This window comes from Oreochromis niloticus, linkage group LG11 (genome assembly GCF_001858045.2).
Source record: "Oreochromis niloticus isolate F11D_XX linkage group LG11, O_niloticus_UMD_NMBU, whole genome shotgun sequence".
NCBI classification, from domain to species: domain Eukaryota; kingdom Metazoa; phylum Chordata; class Actinopteri; order Cichliformes; family Cichlidae; genus Oreochromis; species Oreochromis niloticus.
This window is the reverse complement of record NC_031976.2, coordinates 25,522,494-25,547,802: the sequence shown is the minus strand read 5'-3', so window position 1 is coordinate 25,547,802 and position 25,309 is coordinate 25,522,494. Positions and strand designations below refer to the sequence as shown.

The window sequence follows — 25,309 nt, the reverse complement described above, 5'->3', positions numbered from 1 at the left end:
GGGGGAACAGCTAGTTCTCTCCCATCATGCCTTGGGACATGTGCTGCTGTTTTGATGTTCTTGTTTCATTGTTTATGGTTACGTTACTTTTAACTGTTGTCTTGAATGTTGTGTTTATACTACGGTACAAAGTCACTGACAGTTATTGTTTTATAGGAAGAATGCAGTACCATTAGTGAGTTCTGTTATGCTGTTATTGAGGCTTGAAGCACATTGTGGCACAAGTAAGTGTGTTTAGTAAATATCTCCCCCTACCAGCTTGGAAGCGTGGAAATACAGGCTCAATCTCTCCTTGTGAGTTTCTTTCCAAGATTCATCTGCATGCCACAATAATTTTAATAAAGCAAAGTTAAGACGAGAGGCTTGTGCCAATTCATCTTCAGACACTCGCAGTTGGAGCAGTTTTTACTGTCATGTTACTGTTGAGCCATAAATTACGTTTGTTTTCAAACTCCTAAAATGAAGTCGTTTCTTCTCTTGTCATATCTCCGCGATGGAGGCACAAAGAGCAATGAAAATCGCAGTCAAAGTTCACCAAATTCTGCTGATTCACCCAGTACAGGAATTGTGCTTCTATCCCACCTAGTTTTTGAGTTACACGACATTTTGTAACTCCAGAAAACGGCGTTTTACACCTCTCACCGCGATCTAATTCTGACTGGTCATCTCCCTGTTTTCCAGGCACCCGCTCTCTTTGCTGGTGGCACAGTTGGTAATGACACAGGTCTGTAGCCCAAAGGTCGTGGGTTCAATTCCACCTTGGTCCACATGTTTTTTTCCTACAAATTAATACACTATCACAGACCACTAATTCATATTGATAATTTATTACAATTTCATAGTATTTGAGCAAAATTATAGGACATGAGAAAAACCATATTATGTCTGCCAATTCATAGTATTTTTGCAGAAACATCGTATTTCTAGTAAATCATAGTATTTGTACTAAATCATAGTATTTCTGCAATAGCATAGTATAACTGTTATGTTATAGTATTACTACTAAGTCATAGTATTTCTGCTTTGTTATAGTATTTGTGCTAAAATGTAGTATTTGTGCCAAATCCTTTTATTTCTGCCAAACCATGGTATTTGTGCTTAAAAACAGTATTCATGCCAAATCATAGTATTTTTGCCAAATCATAAAATTTCTGCTAAATATAGTATTTGTGTTAAAACAGTTATATTTATATGACAAATGTGCTTTTATAGAGAGGGCTGCTGTAAAAAGACTAAGTATAACTGCTATGTTATTTATTTATAGTTTGCATGGTTGTCTTTAAAGCCTTTGCTGAACACAGCCTTGTTGTAGACAACCACACCTTTGCCTCACTATAGCACAGGTAAACGAGTGGTGCCAAGTCCATTTAGCTCAGAATACCTCAGTGAGAGGAACCTGTTACTGTACTTTCTGTTGTCCTGTGAGGATGCTTAGGTGACTGTGTTAATTCTTCTCCATTTTAAAATACAACTTCTGCTCTGCATCTGCTCTGCACAATGTCTAACTCCCCATCATTGCAGACTGTCCTGCACTGTTTTTTTTAGGTCTTGTGCACTCCATCACCAGCTCCTTGGTATTGTTGTTGAGGAGAAGACTGTTCTTATTGATCCTGTCAGTTAAATAAATGTATTAATATATATTACATTTTAACATAGTAACCTTATATTTATTAATGAATTTTAACCATTATTTAAAATTCTAATAATCCTGTTTGGAATATTTATTCAATTTATATACTTCAAGTTCTGCTAGTTTTTTTCTGTAGCAAATAAATCTCATATAATAATAGATTTACATATATTTTTCACGTGTTCAATGCCAACTTTTTGTACTGGCGGGATATCCCACTACCAGTAAATGCCTCTTCTTTTTTTTTTACGACTCCGGCTCACTCGCATGTCTCCGCCCACTTCCCCCATCGCTGTGGTAAGAGCTACTTCTCTGCTTCTCTTCTCTGAAAAGAAATGTTTATTAGCTGTTTGAGGGATTTACCGAGCTTTTGTTAGTGACTTATAAATCCAGTCGAAGTATAACTCTGATTAAAGTAACACAATGAATGCTTTTTTAGTAAAAAGTTGTATTATTAAAGGGAGTGTTTTATGAGCTAATGCTAACAACCCAATGCTAATGCCTAGTGCTCCTATAGGCCCGGTGTGAAATGAAGACGGTTCATTTGACTGTAAACTACAGTTAGTGTTGTTTTATTAGCTTCATTTGGTGTGTTAGTGTTTCTGAGACTGTTACAGAAGGTGCAGTTAGTTCTACTCCTCACAAATCGGTAGGTAGGTTAAAACAGGCTCATTCTTCAGGTTGTAAAGGTAACCGCCATCTTAGAACCAATAACTGCTGAAGCACCAGGTGTGGCGACTTAATAGGAGCCTCTGGCTGATCAGCGGGAGAGAGAGTCACGTGCTTGTATGCGCGTGTGTCTGTGTTGCAGGTTAATTAAGGGAAGGGAGACTGAGGATAAAACACATAGTTAATGTAAGAACAATAACAACCCTCATAAGAGTTGACTTTTTAATTCTTAAGAACTGTTTAACAAATGTTTGTTTGTGCAGGCCTACTTTTAAATATAACCAAAATCTGGAGGTCTGTGACACTTCTCTCTTTATGGAACATGAATGAAATTAAAAACAAAAAAGGGCTAACTTCAAATAAATAAAATGCAACAGTGGGCCATTAATATTATTAATACAGTATGTAGATATTTGTTTTAAAACAACAGCATGTATTATACTAAATGATGGTGTATGCAATTGATAATATTTTTAGGCAGCAGAATTTGAATGTAGGCCAGCTCAAATGTTAAAACCAGATAAAAAACAGATATATCATTCAAGCTTTCATTTATGATTGTTGCATACTTTGAAATTGACATGTCACCATTTGATAAAGTGTGCAGTGATAGGTGTAGCAAATAATTGCTTATGATATTGACTACGTTATCTAATAGCAGCAAAGTATTAGAGCATTATGACTGTGAAGGTTCTCAGTCATTCAGGTCATTGTACTTCAAGAAGACGTTTCACCTCTTCACATCTGGGAAGCTTCTTCAGTGAAGAAGTCCAGACACTTTATTTCCAAGCTCCTTAGACTATTAGAGTTTAACATGACTAAGAAACTTGTGTGGCTTATTGCAAATGGATGAAACCACATATTACCTTTAATGAACATGGTTATCTTTAATAAGGTGTAGAAAAAAGAAAACAGAGGACAGTTGTTGTTTGTATTCCAGCTGTAGTAAACACAGAAGTTAACTGACTCTTTTTGACTACCGAAAGTATTAAAATTAAATTATTATTGTTATTATTATTATTATTATTAAATTATTATTATAATAAAATTAATAAAGCAGTATTGACTGACGCTGTATTTTTGTTCTTTGTCTTTTGTTACACAGATTGTAACAGATCTTTGGTTTTTCCTTTGCTGGTAAGTAAACAGTGATTATAACTGAAGCAATATGACACTGTCATTGTATAGCATGTCTGACAATTTACACACAGTAGTTTTGCTTTTTGTGACATCCATTTACTGATGGGCAAAAACAAATGGTCAGGATTTGTAATCTGAAGCAGCAAAGCCCCCACACAGGACCTCTGACTGTCCCTGAAAATGTCCCTGAAATTTATTAGCCCATTTGTCTGATTTTAAGCACTTAAGCAATGAGAAAAAAACTAAGAGAACTAGAGCTGTGACTGCACAGTGTTTGGTATATTAAAGTCAGTGTGTTCTATTTATGCTATAAGTTAAAATTAGTTTGTTAATTATTTAGTGAATACAGTGTGTTTGAAAATTAAATAGAAATGTTGGCAATAAGGGAAATATTGCAAAATACATAAATATTCCTTCCAACAGGTATGTCCTGCATTTGTGCCAACAAATATTGGTGCCTATTCTTTAAGCTTATATTACACGCTATAGCCATGTGAGACTCTGCAGCTAATATTAGTCCTCTTTATAGTACAGTAAGTTGTTAAGGGAAATTAATGATTGTACTAGTTATTTTATTTCACAGTAAATCAGATTGCGTGTGACACAAGGCACAACGGTCTAAGTCATTTAACAGTGATCTGATGTTTGAGCCACAAAGCTTCTGTGTTGGAAATATTTGGTATATCCTGCATTTGTGCCAACAAATATTAGAGCCTATTCTTTGCGCTTCTGTAGTATGAATGCTTTTATTACATGTTATAGCCATGAGAGACTCTGCAGCTAATGTTCATAAAAGCTTGAAGAATTTGAGGATTTTACTAGTTATTTTATGTCACAGTAAATTGGATTGTGTGTGAAGAGGCTCAACTGTCTGAATCATTGAACAGTGATCTAATTTATTGTTTCCTTTCTTTAGACTGATCGTCTGATCGTCTCAAGTCTGGTAAGTAAAGGTTTGTCTGAGGTCCAGTGCTGGGAAAAGACTTTCTTCCTTGCAGATTTATTTTGTTTATGGTTTTTGTCACTTTTAAATGTTTTAAATCATCTAACAAAGATAACCTGGATAAATACAAAAAGCAGTTTGACAGTGATGATTCTATTTATGAAGCACAGAAAATCAAAGCAGAACAACCTGGTCTAATGTAAAAACATGTTGCAGTCTAATACCCAGTCTAATAGTCCTGATAGCAATAAGTACCATCAAGCATTTACAGTAACTATTAATGACTGATTTGCATCACTGGGGGGATTTTGGACAACTCTACTTTCAGATTTTGTTTCATTAAGGTCCAATATAAGGTTTTCAAGTCATGTATAGTTCCAGTTTCATTGAAGTCCAGAATCTGATTAGACTGCACCAAGAGTTTTGTTTCGTTCAGAGTTCCTTGTGTGTTTTGGATCAACTCATAAGTTTCCTGCTGTGAATCCCAAGTATGATTAATCTGAAGCTCAGGACCTGACGGCATGATGCAGGTCCTGAAGTAGTAAAGGAACTCTGGACCATCACAGTAACAGCATCATGTTTGACTTAAATGCTGGTGTTTTTCTGGAATTCGTCTCTCACTGTAGGAGACTCAGTTTAGTGCAGTGAGTCAGCACAGCTCTTGGTGATCATCAAGATGTTTGTAGGCAAATGTGAGAAAGGATTTGTGTTCAGTTTGGCCAGGGAATCAGTAAATTTGATTTGAGTGGATGTAAGGTTAATGCAAAGCAGGGAGCCTGAAACTGACTGCTCTAATGTCAGTGTGTAGGTTTGTTTGGACCATATAATATTTACAGTAACTGTTGCAGCACATCTTGGTTTCAGTCAATACACTGTTTGTTTTTATTGTGTTAACAGAATGCAAAAATGTCCTTATATCAGTTCCACCACCATTTGTTAAACATTGTCGTTCAGTGCAATATGCACTGTATTTTTCAGATTATAAGGCATAAGGGCAATGAACGGGTCTGTTTTTTAAACATAAGGTACATTAAGCCAAACAAAACAGCCAGATAAATCAAGCTGTATTCAACTCATTCACAATAATCCGCAACATTGTTCAGTTGTAACACATAAAATACAGAACGACACATTCACTTTTTCAGTTTATTCGTCTTCCACAAATCCATCAAATTCTTCATGAGCTGATCAGTTTGAAACCTGCTTCGTAAGCATGGCTCTTAACAGTTGCCAGGTCCTTATACACACACACACACACACAGCATAATATTATGTTGAAGCACAGTGCGAATTACACCGTGAGGCTCCTAACTACGGTAGCTTACCAAAGTTGTACTACAACATTTTGAGAGATTTTGCAGCGCCGTGTCCCACATAGAATTGGTTTAAACTCAGTAAGCACAGCCAGAATGAATACATAAGGCGCTAAGTCTATTTTTGAGAACATTAAAGGATTTTAAGTGTGCCTTATTGTCTGAAAAATACTGGAAAGCTACGTTTATTGGAAATATGCCTAATTCCAGTCCCTTTGTGTCTTACAGGTGGCCTGCTGCAGAAGCTCTCTCCCTCTATCATTGACAAGCCATTCAGTCTGTCCTATCACTCTACCCACTCTATCTATTTTGACAAGCCGTTCTATCTTGCTTCACTCTATCCCACAAGCTCTATCTAAGTTATCAAAAATCACGTTTTTAACTGGAATCAAATTTTGAATGGAATCAAGTTTTGTCTGGCGAAATCAAGTTTTGACATGGCCCCATTTTTGGGAAATTGAAGTTACCAGTACTTCATCCATCTGTTATAGAATTCTGAGAGATCTCTGCTCTCACTGCTCCTTCTTTCCTATCGTTAAACTCTCTCACATCCAGTCTTTTTGCTGGAAATTACACGTAGAAAGTTGAAATTACAATAGTAGAATTACAGTACAGTAGAAACTATTTACACAATTTTAATTTTTACTTGGAACACTTTGGAATAAATACTGATAGTTTGGCTTAGAGGTGCAATTACTTGGATACATTATATAAAATTTACACCTTAAAGGTTTTTTGTAATAAGATAAACTTATTTTATACGACACATTCAGACTGCTGTATTCACAAAAATATTAAACTGGATAACTTCAGATACATTTTGCTAGTCTGTTTCATTGACTGTAACATTTGACTATAGTAGGTTTATACTATTATTATTTAGGGACATTTCTGTTACTCAGTGTTCAGACACAATTGCCATCGAGAAGCTGCCCTGAGGACCCAGACTTCCTGTTTCCTGACTGCTGCAGAACATCCAGCTGAAGAATCCTCATCGCCTGTCATCTGATCACCACATCACCACAGCTGTTTATATTTGCTTTACATTTTAGATATCTGAAAGATTTACACACGCTCTACTTAAAAACTAAGAGTTTTATTATAGCCTGTTGATTGATTGTGATTTATTCTGTATATCCCTTTACAGAAGCTAAGATCTAGTCATTAACAAGTCTGGTTAAAATATCAGAAGTAAAAATACTCTGTTTTGGAAAAAGCTACAATAAATCTGAGCCAAGTGTTTTCAAAGAACTGAATATCTTTTATATTGAGTTTGGAGTAAAGTCAACCTTTTACATCTATTTACATATTTATAAAAACATTGGAACATTTTTATATTTATATTTACATTTTTTCAGATTTAATAGTAACTTGAAACGTTATTAGTTCTTCACTGTTTCCAGGTTGAGTTTTGTTTATATCTTTGTATAAATACGTATAAGCTTCAGTTTGTACTTCAATAAAATGCCGAGAAAAGGTCAAAGGTCGCAGTCCCAGAAGCTTAGATGGCAAAAGCAGCGAGAACAGGTAAATGTTTCTCAGACCGATGAGCAGGTAAAGGTGTCTGTTACAACTGTTCCCAGTCCAGAAGTGCAGAGCAGTGTTCAGACAGCCGCAGTGTCTTATGCAGATGTGGTAAAGAGAGGTGTTCGCTCAGCATGTGTGCCAGATGCTAAAGTACAGCAGGTAATCCAGACTGAACCCCAGGTAACTGTACAAACGCAGCATGATGGAGAAGCTCCAGGACCGTCTCATGTACAGGTTACAAATAGTGAAACTCGACCACTAGTGAGTAGCATCTGTGCATCCCGAAGCCAGGCCTCTGCTAAGTATGGAAAGTACAGGAATCAGCAATGCATGGCTAACAGTTTGGTTTTCCTGTCATTCTTACACGAGGATGAATTCATTACCAGAGCAGATCTTAACCGTGTTTTGGACAAAGGCCATTCCATGTATTCAGATGCCAGAAAGAGGTTTGTGAACAGCGTGTTTCTAGCCTCCGATGAGCTTCCCTCAGTGGTCACCAGCCGCGGACACGAGTATCAAGTGGATATGTCTCAGTTTGCTCATTACGGCACATTTGATGGTACAGATGATCTTCCGAGCCTTGAACAGGGACTACAGTGTTTGGCTTCAGCAGTTCGCTACGCTTTGCTAGTCATGGGAGGAAACGTCATTGCAGTTTGCAGGCTGACTTCAGGTGAATATGCATATTTTGACCCTCACCCACGTAAGTCTACAGGAATGCCATTGTCGCTAGCTGTAAGTGGTGGAACTGCAGTTATGTTGAAATTCACACGTCTTAACGACATGATTGACATGCTCAAACGTTTGTACCGAATGCTTAGCATCGCACCAACTTGCACTTATGAGCTACAGCCTGTCGAGTTTCACAGTGGAAACACTACTAACCAAAAAGATGCTAATCAAACCACTGAATACAGACAAACAGCTAAAAGTGCTCCAGAACCAGTTCTCAATGAAACTGTTCATGAATTAAACTTCCAAACGTCCACTGAGCAGATATGGAAAACTGTGACCGACACTTTAACCACTGAAGTGACATCATCCAGAGTGAATTATTCAAATGAGCCAGCAGGTGCTGAGATTAACTATCATTTTGAAAAAGAAACATTTGCATCTTCTCTGACAGAAACTCCAGTAACATCAGATTCTGTTCCTCAGAATGATTCAAGTACTGCCTCCTGTTTAACTAAGACAAGAGATGAGCTCTCACATAAACTGCTGAAACGTAATAAACAGGAAAGGAGAAAAATGAGGAGAAGATTATTGTCCCAACCCAAACTACCACAAAGAAAGGAAAATCAGAAAAAGAAAGAAAGGCAGATGTACACTTTTGATGAAAGCTTTAAGGCAAAGAAAAAAAATTCCTGTAGAAAGTCTAATGACCCAGATCACAGACAGAAGAAGAGTGTATACAAAAATAATCTGTATAAACAAAATCCAACATATAGACAGAAACAGAGAGAACATTTCAGAAAGATCTATAAAGAAAGGGAAGGTATGAAGGAGCAAATGAGAAGGATCTATAAAGAAACTGCTAAAATTAGAGAGAGAAAAAGAGAACGTGTCATAAGGATGTATAAAGATAACCCAATATTCAGGGAGAAACAGAAAGAACGTATAACAAGAACATACAGAGATTCTCCTGTATTCAGAGAACAGCAGAAAGAACGTATAAGAAGAACATACAGAACTTGTGCTGGATTCAGAGAGAAACATAAAGCTTACATGAGGTCATATGTTTCTAACCTATATAAACAAAGTGATGAATTTAAGCAGAAAAAACTATCTTATATCACTAAACGTTATGGAGAACAGAGACAATTTCAGCAACAACACAAGGACAACATGAGAGAACGAATGAGAGTAAAATACTGGAATAGTTTTTCTTTTAGACAGATGCATAATATCAGATGTGCAATGAACATAAAACGAAAATATTGCCAGATGCATCGACCAGCTGAAAGTTTTCAGTGTCATCCAGATAACAGTTTACTGAATGAGGCCATATCTCGTTTCAGATCAAACATTAAGTCAGCACCATCTTATGTTTGTACTGTTTGTCTAAAAGCTTCTTTTCCTAATCAGGTGAAAATCTGCAAAAGAGCAAATTACTCAAAACACCAAACTGTAGCTCAGCAGTGTCTAACTGGTAAATTTGTTCATGTGTGTGATGAAGCATGTAATGATCAGTGCAGCTTTCCTGTTGAGAGAAAAAAGGAGTATATCTGTCACACGTGTCACAGTTCCCTCAAAAGTGGATGCATGCCAAGGCTTGCTGCTGTCAATGGTTTAGAACTGCAGGATATTCCAGCTGAACTGTGTGATCTCAACATTCTGGAGAGACATCTGATTGCCAAATGCATACCATTTGCAAAGATTATTCCTCTTCCAAAGGGCAGACAAAGACTCATACGTGGTAATGTGGTGTGTGTACCATCTGAAGTCCAACAAACAGTTGACTGTTTACCTCGGCTCAGAAACCAGTCACAGATAATGAGGATCAAGCTGAAAAGACGACTGTGCTACAAAGGCCATCAGCTGTTCCAGACTGTCACCTGGTCTAAACTGATCCAAGCCCTGCGTAAACTCAAACAAATTCATCCACAGTACACAGATATTGTTATCAGAGATGATGCATTGCTTTGTGATCCAACGTTACCTGATGATGACAGCAGTGATGAAGCCAGCATGGCAAGTGATGATTATAATGAAGCAGATTTAATGGAAATTGACAACTATGAAAAAGATGCCCTTTTGTGTGAAAGTGAGTCTGAAAGTGAACAAGATATTGATATGGTATCCTGTGATGAACAACCAGAGGAACAAAATCCAGAGGAACCAGAAAGTGATTTAAACAATGGAGGTTTTGCTCTAGAAAGTTGTCTGCAGCCTGTAGACATTTCAGAAGAGATTCTCTCTTTCACTGATAACACATATTGTGTGGCTCCTGCAGAAAGAAACAGTCCTGTTAGCTTCTTCAGAACTCCTCATTTGGAAGCCATGGCATTTCCTGTGCAGTTTCCTACTGGTCAGAATACACTGGATGAAAAGAGACGTCTTAAACTCACACCGAGTGCTTACTTCAAGTCAAGGCTTTTCAACATTGATGCAAGATTTGCTAAAGACACAAATTACCTGTTTTTCTCACAGTTTGTCACTGAAATACACTTGGCTAATTCCAGCATGACAATACAGCTAAGGAAAGGTAAAACTATGACCAAAGATGGACGGAAAATCACATCAGGAATGTTACAAAGTAAGACAGAAGTAGAGAAGCTGGTAAGAAATAAAGATGCAATCAGATTTATGCAGCCACTCAGAGGAACCCCAGCTTACTGGCAGAAGACCACCAAAGATCTATTCAGTATGGTTCGTCAAATAGGAACACCTCAGTTCTTTGTCACATTCTCTGCTGCTGAGATGAGATGGCCTGAAGTGATTCAAGCTATAAAGAGACAGCAAGGTGAAGAGGTTGATTTTGAAGCCCTGGACTGGTCAGAAAAGTGTGAAATTCTAAGATCAAATCCAGTAACCACCATGCGAATGTTCGATAAGCGTGTTGAGGCTTTGTTCAGAGATTTGCTTTTTTCTCCTGCACAGCCCCTTGGTGAAATCATTGATTACTTTTACAGAGTTGAGTTCCAGCACAGAGGTAGTCCGCATATACACATGTTGCTGTGGATTAGAGAAAAGGTAGAAGTAGATGTGGATGATGACCAAACTGTCTGTGACTTTGTGGACAGATACATCTCAGCTCAACTCCCTGATCCAGAAAAACAGCCTGAACTGCACAAAAAAGTCGCTGAACTACAAAAGCACAGCAAAAACCACACAAAAACATGCTTTAAGAGTGTGAACTCTGGTTGTAGATTTGGGTTTCCAAAACCACCAGCCACAAGAACAATGATTGTGAGAAAGGATGAGGATTCAGACACTGAAGCTGCAAAAGCCAAACTCAGACCTTTGATGAACCTCCTGAAGGAACCTGAAGCTGCTTCCCTCACCATAGAGCAGATTCTGTCACGATGCAACTTGACAATGAATGAGTATGAGCAATGCCTCCAAGACATAAACAAGAAAACAGCTCTTATTCTGAAACGTGACCCAAAGGATTGTTGGATCAACAATTACAACCCACACCTGCTTGAAGCCTGGAACTCCAATTTAGATGTCTCGTTCATATTGAATGCCTATTCATGTATAGAATACCTCTGTAAATATATAACGAAGAAAGAATCTGGCCTCTCTGAATACCTGAAGACAGTTATTGACAACTCTGCAAAGAACACGGTCAATGAATGTGATGAAATGAGAGCTGTGATGCAGGCTTACTCAAAAAAGAGAGAAATCAGCGCACAGGAGTGTGTGACTCGAGTCTGTGGCCTAAAAATGAAAAAATGTTCCCGCAGTGTTGTATTTGTACCAACAGATGATAACCCGGTAAAAATGAGTCGCCCGATGAGCTATCTGGAAACCACAACACACGACAGTTGTAATATTTGGATGACAAGTTTGAGTGATAAATACAAATGCAGACCTGAGACACCAGAATATGAGGAAATGTCACTGGCTGATTTTGCTGCCTTGTGCCGGTTGGTGAGTGGTCCAAATGAAGGAAAAGATGTGCTTCCTCTTCTAAACCAGCTTGGATTTGTACAAAGGCGAAAGAATGATAAACCAGCTATAATCAGGTATTACCACTGTTCACAGGAAAAAGATCCTGAGCAATATTATGGTCGACTGTTGAGACTTTACCTTCCACACAGATCAGAGCAGGAACTGAAACCACAAGGGTTCCAAACCTATCAGTCCTTCTACAACTCAGGTTTTGTGCGACTTCCATGTTCAGACCACAGTGAGTCTGTGAAAAGGGTTGTGAAAAGAAATAAAGACAAGTATGAGAAGAACTCTGAGGATATTGAGAGTGCACTGGAAGAGTTTGAACAAAATAGGGATGTTGTGATTGATGAATGGTGTAATCTTGCTCCTGAATCTGAAGTTGTGAGGTTGCAATGTGATGAGAATCTTCCTGAGAGACATTCTGATGATGAGAACGAACAGGAGAATGTTCCCGACTACAGTCGTCAGTCTGATGCTGTAACAGAGATCAGAGCCGTCAGAGAACAACCTGCAGTAGATCCAGCTGTGGTACGTGTAATGTATCAGAATCTGAACCAGAAGCAGGCCTGCGTGTTCTATGCCATAAGAGACTGGTGTATTCAGCGCGTTTGTGGTTTGAACCCAGATCCATTTTTCTTGTATGTCAACGGTGGTGCAGGAACTGGAAAGTCACATCTGATTAAGTGTATTCACTCTGAAGCATCAAAGATCCTGAGCAGACTGCCTGCTAATGCAGAAGAAGCTGACATATCAAATCCAACTGTTTTACTGACTTCATTTACTGGAACAGCAGCTTTTTCTATCAATGGCTCTACGTTACATTCTCTACTGAAACTACCCAGGAGTCTGAATCCACCCATTCAAGGACTTGGTAACCAACTGGATGAAGTCAGATCTGAGCTTGTTAATGCCGAAATTATTGTTATTGATGAGATTTCAATGGTTTCAAAACCCCTTTTTGCTTATGTGGATGCAAGACTGAAACAAATCAAAGGCACTCAGAGACCTTTTGGTGGAATGTCAGTTTTAGCTGTTGGAGATTTTTACCAGCTGCCACCAGTGCGACAGTCTAAGCCTCTCTGTGTTTATGATCCAGAACAGATTGACCTATGGCAGGAACATTTTCAGATGATCACTCTAACTGAGATCATGCGTCAGAAAGATGATGTGGCCTTTGCAGAGATGCTGAACAGGATTAGAGTCAAAGAAAAGACAGATGAGCTTTCTCAGTGCGACAGAGATTTGTTGTCACAGGCTGTGACTGCACCAGAAGAATGTCCAACTGAGGTCTTACACATTTATGCCACCAACAAGAATGTTGAATCCCACAACACAGATACGCTCAAGAAGCTTCATTCAAACATTATAATCATCAATGCAGACGATTTCCAGAAGGATAAACGTACAGGCAGAATGGCACGAAGAGACAGACCATTTACAGGTGGGAGAAATGATTTACCCGACACCCTGAATGTCGCTGAAGGAGCTCGAGTCATGCTGACCAGAAACTTGGACACACTAAACGGTTTGGTCAATGGTGCTTTTGGTATACTGATAAAGGTGGTGAGATCTGAAAATGATGGACAAATAATTAAACTGGGGCTCAGAATGGACAACCGGCAGCCTATGAGACACAACCGCAGTGCCAATGCAGCATCTGATGATCTGGTTTACATTGAGAGAGCAGAGGAGAGTCTGAAGTTTAAAGGAGCGGTACGCAGACAGTTTCCTTTAAAGCTAGCATTTGCCTGCACAATCCACAAAACCCAGGGTCTTACAACACAGACAGCTGTAGTTTCAATGAAGAACATTTTTGAACCAGGTATGGCTTATGTTGCTCTCAGCAGGGTGACGTCTCTCAGTGGACTCTATTTGCAGGACTTGGATGAGAAAAAGATTTATGCCAATCCCGAGGTAACTGCAGCGCTCCAAACCATGAGACAAGCCAGCGTTGAGGAAATGATGCCTCTTCTTCAGGTCAGAGAAACAGCCAGCAGACCTGACACTCTTACACTGATCCATCACAATACGGAGGGTTTGCCATCTCACATCAGTGACATCAAGAGTCATCATGAAATGTGTTTAGCAGATGTTTTGTGTCTCACAGAGTCTCACCTCCAAGGCTCCTTTGTTGCAGACAGTCTTCATTTGGACGGCTACACCATGTTCAAACGCAACAGACATGTGTCCTACACAAACTTTCCTCACATGGCCAGCAGAAGTGGTGGGGGAGTTGTTGTGTATTTGAGGAATCATTTTCAGGTTCAGGTAAAACAGTATCTGCATAATGTCACTGATCTTGAGTTCTTAGTGTTAAAGGTTCAGGCTCCATTCCCTGCACTCATTGCTGTTGTGTACAGACCTCCAGACTACAGTTTGACACCGTTCATGCAAAACCTGGTAAGTCTTTTAGATTCACTTGAAATAATGGACTGTCACCCAATAATTGTGTGTGGAGATTTTAATGAGAACCAGTTACAGAGTGGAAGAAAACAGATTCTGGAGCAGTTTCAGTCTAGAGGGTATTCACAGCTGATCACTTCTGCCACTACAGACAAGAACACCCTGCTTGACCTCATTTTTATTTCTCAGCCACAGCACAGTCTACATTCAGGTGTCCTGAGGACATATTACAGTTACCACAACCCTGTGTTTTGTGTCCTGTCCTCCAGCCAATCATGAAGTCGTCTGGTGAGTTTTGAAACAATTACAGATCATGTTACAGAGTTTACTGATTGTAGAGTATGAAAAAGATTTTCTGTTGATAATGGAAGGGTTCCCAAAAATTTGCTTCCCTGCTCTGTCTGTAAGAAAACCATCCTTCAATTTATCAAACCTTTCTCATTGCAATGTTATTAATCATTTTATCAAATCATGGCTGTACTTCATGCAGAGCAGGGAGATCTGCCTTCTGTTATCATGCACCTCAGATCTGAAATGTGCTGCAACAAGTATCAAACGGACATAATTTATTTTTTATTCTCATGTTTTAAATGACTAAATCTACTATTTTAAAATGCATTTTTTCATTGATGTTAATTGTCATCTCCTTTTTTGATACTTTTTTTACTCTGACGTATGTATCTCAACAAACGAGAGCTTCCCCTTCAAGGGCTTTGAAATATGAAATAGTAAATAAATAAATCCCAGATAAATGCAGGTATTTATTATTGGTCACATAAATAAATACATGCAATTAGATTTTCTTGATTATAGTAGATTTTGTAGAATCAAACGTTTTGGGAATGAATGAGTCATATCATGTTTTACAGGTAAAAAATGTCAAACGTTTTACTCTAACTTTAGGCTACCAGAGATGTCTATAATGATACATTATGTAGAGAACAACATTTTTACAGTTTACAGAATTTGTATAAAAACTGATTTAGAAGTACATGGAAAGTTTCTGCATCCATTTTCTGACTTGGCCTTTATCCGGGTGGGTTTGGGTTTGGGTGGATAAAGGCCAAGTCAGAATTTTCTGAGCAGCTGCAAAAAGACATCAGAAAGTGGGGGCTTTAGGTGTAGCCCCCACTTTCTGATGCACTAATTAGACTTAGTAACCGACACCCCATACCAGCATTACATAACCACTTGGGGGCTGAGATGGGTGGGTGGGGAGGGTGGGTGGTGTTAAAAGCTGTAGATATATTTTTTCAGACAGGGCACACACAGTCCTGTTTCCTTTGTGGGAAAACCTTCAAACTTCACCATCCTCAGCTGAAACAACAACATCTTAACACCATCTTCATGAACTGCTGAGCAAAACCTGATCCATCAGTGCTGGACTGCACAGATAACTACATGCCACAAGGAGACTGCTGTTTCATGAACTGCCTTACCAGTGTGTCTTCAATGGAGAAGATGACACACCCATCACCTGACCTCCTGCCTGATCTGGAGACCATCATCATGCTGCCACACTACACACCTCTGAGACCATCAATGATGACTGATACTGAGGAAACTGTATTTCCTGTCAGAGATGCTCAGTGATCCTCAGAGCAGAGAGAGGTATGATTCTTTATCTTTGATAAAAAAAAAATGTCAGTGCTTTTAATTCAATTAACTAATTTAAATCCTGTTTATTGCATAAATAATTCCATACTGAAATGATTATACTTGTTGACACTTTTTGAGTTTTAATTCACATTATGGATTACAAATCTATGCTTTTTCTACTCTGTCTCTCTGTGCAGGTATTGCTGTCTCCTGAGTTCTTCAGTGTCCCAACTGAGACATTCAAACCTTATTGCAGAGCTCATGTCTTTCCTCACCATCATGTGAGTGTGAGATTGCTCTGGATTCTGGTTATGTGGCCTGCAGCACCTATGAGGTATTTCAATATTGTTCATTGTATAACTTATTTGTAGTTTTTAGGCCTTTACACAAATAAAATGTTCCTTTTCTGTATTTTTTAGAACAAGCTCGTCCTGTGTGGCTGCATTCCAGCTTCTTAGACTCTACGCAAGTGGACAGAGTATCAGTGTTTGACCACTCTTACAGACACCGACTTCTGTCAACTCACTGCTACTGATCAGGCACCTCACTCCAGGAAGACAGAGGGCTGCAAGCCTGTCATCGTTTCTAGTGTGGCTTTGTATTCTTGGGGTAGCATCAGATTTTTCCCACAAATATTCAAAGTTAACACTTATTTTAAGCTTAGTTATTAAATCAAAAGTCTTCCCTTGTGTTAATTACATTTGTTTTTGTTTTCTTTTAGATTTATATGCAGTGATTGGATGTGGTGGAGCTTTGTTAACTGTGTGGAAAACATCTGTTTGTGATGCTATTTACAATGAGGCTGTAAGGTGACAGTTTCCATGTAATCTCAATCCTTTTACTAAGCAAAAACATGTTTGTAATTAACATATTTTTTCAGTTTTGTCTTTTGGACTTATGGTTAACATTCCTCTGTGACAGCAAATACTAAACTGGTCCAAGTGACCAGCATTTCATTGGTTGAGGGTAAAAAGGACCACAACGAATTTTTGACTGTGTTTGTGTCACCAGATTTAACAAACAATATCAGACATATGAAACTGAACTCTGGATTAATGTGCAGATATACTGTTTTTTGTGGGTGGTTTTTGTTTTTTGTTATTTTGTAGAACAAATCCAATCTATTTACCCAAACAATATAACTTGTTTGGGTAAATAGTGGATTAATATATCTAAGTCTATAAGTATAGCAAGCTGAATTCATACAAACACACAGCTCTAAATCTTGAATTGTAGGCTGTACAAAAATGATCATGTGATTATTATGGACATTTAAATAACTATATCTATTGAACCATTACACATATTCTTTATAGAAATTACACAATCTCAAAATATGAAAAAGTGTTTAAGAGAAAAGATAATGTGTGTTTGTATGAATCCTGCCTTAGTATGGGGTGTCAGTAACTACATTAGTATAGAGTAGGTCAGTGGTTTTCCACATCTCCTCTAATATATACAGATAATGGGTCAGACATATAAAGTCATTTTGAAAAGTTCATGAAGGTCTCATCCATTTATAGGTGTTCCTCTTTATCATTTTATATCAGGTCACACAGCTGACGTGAGTTTTGATCAGAGTAGAACCATAACATTCATGCTAATGGTTCTACTGTTTACAGTTACTTTATGATGGATTTCACCCTGGTCACAACACTATGTGAAAAGCTGTTAGAGGTAAAGTTAACCCAATTAATGCCTCATCATAAGTTACTCTCTAACGCAGGGCAGTGGTTATTTTTAAATGTAATTTATTGTACAACAATGTTCTTTATTTGATCCCTGTTTCTTTAAATATGTGCATCGATTGGTCAGCTGTGTGACTCGACACCTGAAATATATCACAATGTCGACTTCATTCCGACAGTATTTTGTACCATATTTATCATAAAATCAGGAAGCAGTAAACTAATTGAAAAAAAGAAGCTTTTGAAAATTTTAATGTGGCATTGGAATATGCTGTTTATCCTTGCCAAATGGTATGTGCACAAAACTCCAGCAAATGAGAGGATATATTTTTGTCTCTCACTTGATGTTTATATATGTGTATATTTTTGCAGTTAATAGCCTATCATGTGTCTGTGCATCTTAGGGCCATAAACATAAACATGGAAAACAAGGATATGTTCACAATTCCAACATATGCTTCACTTGTTTGTATATTTAAATTCATTTGATTTGCATTTTCTATTAATATTTTTCTATTTGTCCCAAATGGGATTTTTATTTCTGTATGCCATTATTGTAATCATTGGAAACAACTGAGTAAATATTTTGTATTATATGTTTCTAAAAAGCATTTAAGTGATCTACTTTTCTACTACTGGTTTTCTATTTTCTAAACTTTCTGCCACTCTTTGCATTTCAATAACATTATTTTTGGGTGTTTTTATCTCTGACTGCAGCATCTTGTGCATTTATTACCTAACTGTTTTTGTGGGTTTTTTTTTGCTTGTTTGTTTGTTTGTTTTTTGTTGCCATTTTTACATTTCACCAGCTCTGTAAACTCTGCAATTTTACCTTGTTTTTGGTCCACATCAGTTTATCTGCTGGCTGTTTTTTTTCTTTTCTGTTTCTGGTCACTTTTCACAGTTAAATGAATGACTTTGAGGTTAAATCCGCATTTTCAGCTGTTATCTGTTGACGATTTTGCCTAATTATTACATTTCTGCAAAATTAGAGCAGTTCTGGTAAGTTGTAATATTTCTGTGAAGTTATGTTATTCTAAATTGTTACATTTCTGCTAAGTTGTAGCTCCTGGCAAACTACAATGTTTCTGCTTAATTGTTATGTTTCTTCTAAGTTATTGCATTTCTGCTAAATTATTACATTTTTGTTAACTCAATGTTGTTCTGCAAAGTTATTAAAATTTCAACAACTTTTGAAACACTGACTTTGATTTCTTCAGCTTCTTCAGCTATTTTCAACTATTTTCAGCAAACATGTGTTGTTATGGTTGCTATGCAATTAACTCAGAGTGGACAGTGGAAGTTTGTGAATTTTCAAAGTTCAACTTATTCAACTGCTTTCAGTAAAATTTAAACTTTTGCACCTCTTTTCAGTTACCTGAAAATCAGTTTGGCTCAGTAAAGTGAGCAGGAGTTCTTAGAAGGAAAGCCCTGGGTTCAAATCCCACTTATGGCAAAAAACGCTTTAGTGAACGCTTTTATTTTTCAACACAAATTTGAGCTTCTTCACCTCTTCTCAGCAGAAGTTTCAGTTTTTCACCTCTTTTCTGCACAAAATTCAGATTCTTCAGCTGTTTCCAGCACAAACTTCAGCTTCTTTAGCTCTTGTTTGCAGATTGTTCTCCTTCTGCTTTTTTTCCAATTCCACTGCTCTTTTCAACAGATTCCACTACAAGGCATCCACACAGCATTTTCGCAGGAAATGCAAATTTTTCTAGTTCTTTATTATTCTTCTAGTTGCTTCCGTACACTTTTTGGCACTTAACTACTTCCACAGTTTTCTGCCGATTTTCTCAGTTCAAACTCTATACTGTTCTGCTCTTTCTGCTCTTTCCGGCAATGACTTTTGGTGTTTATTACTGTTATACTTTTTAAAATATTACACTTTTTTCCTTTAATTTGTCCCATTGAAATGAATGGGAAACTTCCACAATTCTGCTAAAACTTGCTTGTCTTTGAAACTTAACTACTTTGTCATACTTTCACCTAGAAACTCCATTCAAACTTTAAAATGTTCTCAGATTATTGGGCTATTCCTGTCTGATTCAGCTTTTTCAGATCTTCTACCGTTTTAATTTTATACCTCTTTAAGTTTTCAGTTGCAAAATTGTGATTTTTCAGAAAATACATGCGTTGCTATGGTTGCTATGCAATTAACTCAGAGTGTGCACTCGTCCTTTCTGAATTTTCTCTTCATGTCTGAACAACTTCTTGCTACTCGCTCAATTTCCACTCAACCCCCACAAATTATACATCAAAACGTAGGTATTTCTGTTGGCTTTCAGAAAATGTCACTATCATTGTTGTGGGACTTATAGACTTTTTGCAGATCTCCTCAGAGTAACATAAAGTCTCAAAACTCTCCATAGAAACTCAATGGAGAGTTTCTTCAAAATCAGCGCTGGAATTCTCTAATGAGAGGCATTTTCAAATCGTCATATCTCCTTAACGAAACAAAGTTGAGACATGACGCTTGTGCCAATATATCTTCAGACGTCACTGATGCTCACAATTCAAGAATTTTTTCCTCACCTATTACCGTTTGGCCATGAATTACACTTGTTTGAGGATAGGAAATTTGTCCCTCGCTCAGATTTCTTCAGATTTCAAACTCTGGAAATGAGGCACTTTTTTCTCTCATCATATCTTTTTGATGGATTTCCACAGAGACCTGAAAATTCCCATGACTGTTCACCAAAGCCTGCTGTTTCTTACGGTGAAAGAATGATTTTGATGCTCCATATAGATTTAGAGTTACAAAACATTGTTTGAGGGCAAGTCAAGGCAGTTTTGCTTTGCCTCTACTCAGTTACAGTGTATTACAAGTCATATATCTTTAATAATTTATATTTTATCTCTGATTTATGAAGACCTGCAGATTCCCCCATCTCTTCTGAACAAATCGGTGTCAGAATGAGCATTCTAGCCCCTACGGTTAGGAAATTATGGCCATTTGTTCGAGGGGAATCCTGAATGTGAGAAATATACTGCAGAAAACTCACACCTCTCTCTGTGTCTGTGTGTGTAAGTGCTGATTACAGCAGGTGCAGCCAATTTAGCTGACTTAGATATACCAAACCCAGACTCTCAACAGCCTCTGCACACTTTGCTCTCTGTGTATGTGTGTGTGTATATCAATATTTCTCCCATGTTAAAGTATTACTCCTCCATAATAGTATTTGTGCTACATCAAAGTACTTCTACTACATCTTAGTACTTCTGCTCAATCATAGTATTTCTGCTAAATCATAGTATTTTTGAAAAATCATGGTATTTGTGCCAAATCATGGTTTGGGGGCAGAACCATAATATTTATTTTATGTTATGAGATTACTACTAAGTGCAGGAATGTCTGTTATGTTATAGTTTATGTGCTGAATATAGTATATCTGCCAAATCATAGTATTTATCCCAAATCATAGTATTTATGCAAAATTACAGTATTTCTGCCAAAAAGCAGAAATAGTACCTTTTAGCAGAAATTTCTGTGAAAAGATATTATTTATGTTAAAACATAGTATTTCTGCTAAATCATAGTATTTCTGCCAAATCATAGTATTTGTACTTATTCATAGTACTTGTGCCAAATCATAGTATTTGTACCCAATCATAGTATTTCTGCAATATGATCGTATTTGTGCCAAATCATGGTATCTTTTTGCCAAATCATGGTATTTGTGCCAAATCATGTTATTTGTGGCCAGTTAAAATTTCTGTTATATTAGTGTTACTACTAAGTCATAGAATTTCTGTTATGTTATAGTATATCTGCTGATTATGGTATATGTGCCAAATAATAGTATTTATAGCAAATAATAGTATTACTGCCCAAACATAGTATTTCTTGTAGTATTTGTAGTAGTAGTTGTTGTAGTATTTGTGCAAAAACATAGAATTTCTGCAAAATCATAGTATATCTGTTATGTTATAGTATTACTACCAAATCATAGTATTCCAAATCATAGTATTACTGCAATTCCATAGTATTTGAGCGAAATCGTACTATTTGTGAAAAAACATACTATGTCTGCAAAATCACATTATATCTGCTATGTTATACTATTACTACTAAGTCACAGTATTTCTGCCAATTCGTAGTATTCGTACTAAATCATACTACTTGTGCCAAATCATAGTATTGAAATCAAAATATAGTATTTGTACCAAAGCATTGTATTTGTACGAAGTACAGTATTTCTGCCAAATCAGAGAATTACTGCAATTTCATAGTATTTTGAGGAATCCCTTTTGTTATAGTATTACTTCTAAGTCGTAGTATTTCTGCTTTGTCATAGTATTTGTACTGAAACATAGTATTTCTGCCAAATCATAGTTTTACTGCTATTTCATAGTGTTTGAGTGAAATTACAGTGTTTCTGCAAAAACATTGTATTTCTGCTAAATCATAGTATTTCTGTTATCTTAAAGTACTTGCACTCAATTATAGTATTTGTGCCAAAGTGTAGTATTTCTGCCAAATCATATTATCTCTGCTAAATCATAGTGTCTGCCAAATCATAATATTTGTGCCTAAACGCAGCATTTGTACCAAAACATAGTATTGCTGCTATATCATAGTATTTGATCCAAATCATAGTATATGTCCTAAAACATAGTATTTCTGCCAAATCATACTATTTGTCCTAAAGCATAGTATTTCAACAAAATCACAGTATTTCTGCTATGTTATAGTATTTGTGCTTGTAGAAAAACCTGTGTTATTGTGAGCTACATTACCCAGCAGCCTCTGAGCAGTGAGGGAATTCATGGGACTTCTGAGCTAGATGGTCTTCCTTCGTTCCTGGGCTAACGATTGAGGAGAGAGCTGCTGGGAAGGGGAGCAAATAGCCCATCCTGTATTTGTTGGGGATGGTGTGTGTCACATAAACGTGAGTTAATGTTCCATGCTTAAGATGTTTACCCTGCTACTTGTGTGTATTGGTTTTAGTTACCTTTAGCGTATGTGCCAGTTAGCGATAGCTATGGCAGCACAGTTATTTGATTGTTTTGGGCTTGTTCCTGCTTTGTTTGTTCCCCCTGCAAATTTATGTGAATTTGTACACTGTAATATCGCTGTATTACGTAGTGGCTAAGTAGGAGGCTGACTGTTACTAAGTGCATCAGTGTACATAGGTCATCTCTTGTGTTGGAGTGCCCTCTTGTGGCGCCTTTTGGGTAGTGCCTTAGTAAACGTGAACACTGCAAAGAAGTGGTATCAGACTGGTTTGTAGTGGAGGAATTTGTTGCCAGTTTCTTTCATCTTTAATCCGTATTCATGTTGTAATGTAGTAGTACCACAATATGGCAGAAAAAATATGTTTTGGCACAAATACTTTGATTTGGTATACTTTAGCTTCTTCACCCCTTTTCAGCAAAATTTTCATTTTTTTCACCCCTTTTCAGCACAAATTCCAGTTTTTTTGGCTGTTTTCAGAAAACAAAAACTCTTTTCAGCGCAAGTTTCTGCTTCTTTGCCTCTTTTCTGCAGAAATTCTGCTGATTCACCTCTTTTCTGCAAAATTTTCAGCCTTTTCACCTCTGACTGTTACTAAGTGCATCAGTGTACATAGGTCATCTCTTGTGTTGGAGTGCCCTCTTGTGGCGCCTTTTGGGTAGTGCCTTAGTAAACGTGAACACTGCATAGAAGTGGTATCAGACTGGTTTGTAGTGGAGGAATTTGTTGCCAGTTTCTTTCATCTTTAATCCATATTCATGTTGTAATGTAGTAACTTTCACCCCTTTTCCTCAAAATTTTCATTTTTTTCACCCCTTTTCAGCACAAATTCCAGCTTTTTTGGCTGTTTTCAGAAAAAAAAACTCTTTTCAGCAGAAAGTCTGCTGATTCATCTCTTTTCAGCGCAAGTTTCTGCTTCTTTGCCTCTTTTCTGCAAAAATTCTGCTGATTCACCTCTTTTCTCCAAAACTTTCAGCCTTTTGACCTCTTATCAGCACAATTCTCAGCAGCTTCTGCTCATTTAAGCAGAATTGTCCGTCTCTCCACCTCTTCTTTGTAAGAATGACTTTGGCTCAGGGAAATGAATAGCCACCTTGAGACCAGGAGGGCCAGGTTCGAATCCTGCTCAGTGGGGCATTTTTTTTTTCACCACCATACAACTTTTTGCAACTTTTCATCGTTTTTAGCTTTTCATAGTATCATAGTATTTCCACAAAATATTTGTATTTCTGCTACGTTATATTATTACTGCTCATAGTATTTCTGCCAAATTTTGGTATTTGCTCCAAAGCACAGTATTTCTGCCAAATCACAATATAACTGCAAAATAAAGGTTTTTGAGACAAATCATAGCGTTTGTGCTAAATCCTAGTAATTCTGCTCATAGAATTTCTGCTATGCTGAGGTGCTTTCTGCTAGATTATAGTTTTTCTGCTAAATCAAAGTATTTCATGTAAATCATACCAAGTCCCAGTGTTTCTGCCAAATCATAAATCATAAATAATGTGGCGTGTTGGGGGAACAGCTAGTCCTCTCCCATCATGCCTTAGGACATGTGCTGCTGTTTAGATGTTCTTGTTTCATTGTTTATGGTTATGTTACTTTTAACTGTTGTCTTGAATGTTGTGTTTATACTATGGTACAAAGTCACTGACAGTTATTGTTTTATAGGAAGGAAGAATGCAGTACCATAAGTGAGTTCTGTTATGCTGTTATTGACCCTTGAAGCACATTGTAAAACAAGCAAGTGTTTAATAAAAAGCTTCTCCTACCAGCTTGGGGTGGAATTACAAGCTCAAGCTTTCCCTGTGTGCTTATTTGCAAGACTTGTATGTGCCATAATAATTTTAATAAAGCAAAGTTAAGATGAGAAGCTTGTTCCAATTCATCTTCAGACAGTGCTGCCAGTCACGGTTGGAGCAGTTTTTACTGTCATCTTGCTGTTGAGCCATAAATTACATTTGTTTTCAAACTCTTAAAATGAAGCCGGTTCTTCTCTCGTCATATCTCCGCGACGGAGGTACAAAGAGCTATGAAAATCGCAGTCAAAGTTCAGCAAAGTCTGCTGATTTACCCAGTACAAGAATTGTGCTTCTATCCCACCTAGTTTTTGAGTTACACGACGTTTTGTAACTCCGAAAATCGGCGTTTTACGCCTCTCACCGCGATCTAATTCTGACTGCTCAAGTCTCTGTGTTTTAGGCACCCGCCCCCTTTGTGAGCAGACCTCATTTGGCTCAGAGGGTTGAGAAGCTACTGTGAGACCCGGTGGCAGAGGTTCGAGTCCTACCTGTGACAGTTGCTACACATCATCCCCACTTGCATGCACTCTGCTTTCTTGATACTCTTCAGTGTACCCTTACACATAAAGCCATCTCCATCAAACGCGTCTACACCTCTTTTTTAGCAGATAATTCTGCTTTTTCGCTTGTTTTCAGCAACTGCTGATGCTGATAGCCCTCCTAGTTTTTAAGTTACACGACGTTTTGTAACTCCAAAAACGGCGCTTTTCGCCTCTCACCACGATCTATTTCTGATTGCTGATCTCTTTGTTTTTCAGCCGCCTGCCCTCTTGCCAGGTGGCGCAATTAGTAATGACACGGCTCTGCAGCTCAAAGGTCGTGGGTTCAATCCCACCTTGGTCAACATTTTTTTTTCACTACAAATTTATACACTATCACAGACCTGTAATTTATATTGCTAATTTTTTTCACTACAAATGAGTAGTGCAAAAACATACTATGTCTGCAACATCACAGTATATCTGTTATGTTATAGTATTACTACTAAATCACATTATTTCTGCCAATTCAAGGAGGCTGA

The 25,309-nt window shown here is 37.5% G+C and overlaps 1 protein-coding gene across 1 annotated transcript; it reads left to right on the top strand.

The window, feature by feature from the left end:
- The first annotated feature begins 4,363 nt into the window (after nt 1-4,363).
- On the top strand, nt 4,364-9,218 carry LOC109204253 (uncharacterized). The gene is made up of 3 exons (XM_025911631.1): nt 4,364-4,382; nt 6,598-8,796; nt 9,167-9,218. The coding sequence occupies exons 2-3, from the start codon at nt 7,160-7,162 to the stop codon at nt 9,216-9,218; spliced, it is 1,689 nt and encodes a 562-aa protein (XP_025767416.1). The 5' UTR covers nt 4,364-4,382; nt 6,598-7,159.
- The last annotated feature ends 16,091 nt before the right edge of the window (nt 9,219-25,309 follow it).

Excerpts from the sequence above, each read along its gene's own strand:
- LOC109204253 (XM_025911631.1), top strand. The coding sequence starts at position 7,160 with ATGCCGAGAAAAGGTCAAAGGTCGCAGTCCCAGAAGCTTAGATGGCAA. Across the intron at positions 8,797-9,166 it reads AGAGAACGTGTCATAAGGAT|ATGCATCGACCAGCTGAAAG; the intron begins GTATAAAGATAA and ends AAATATTGCCAG.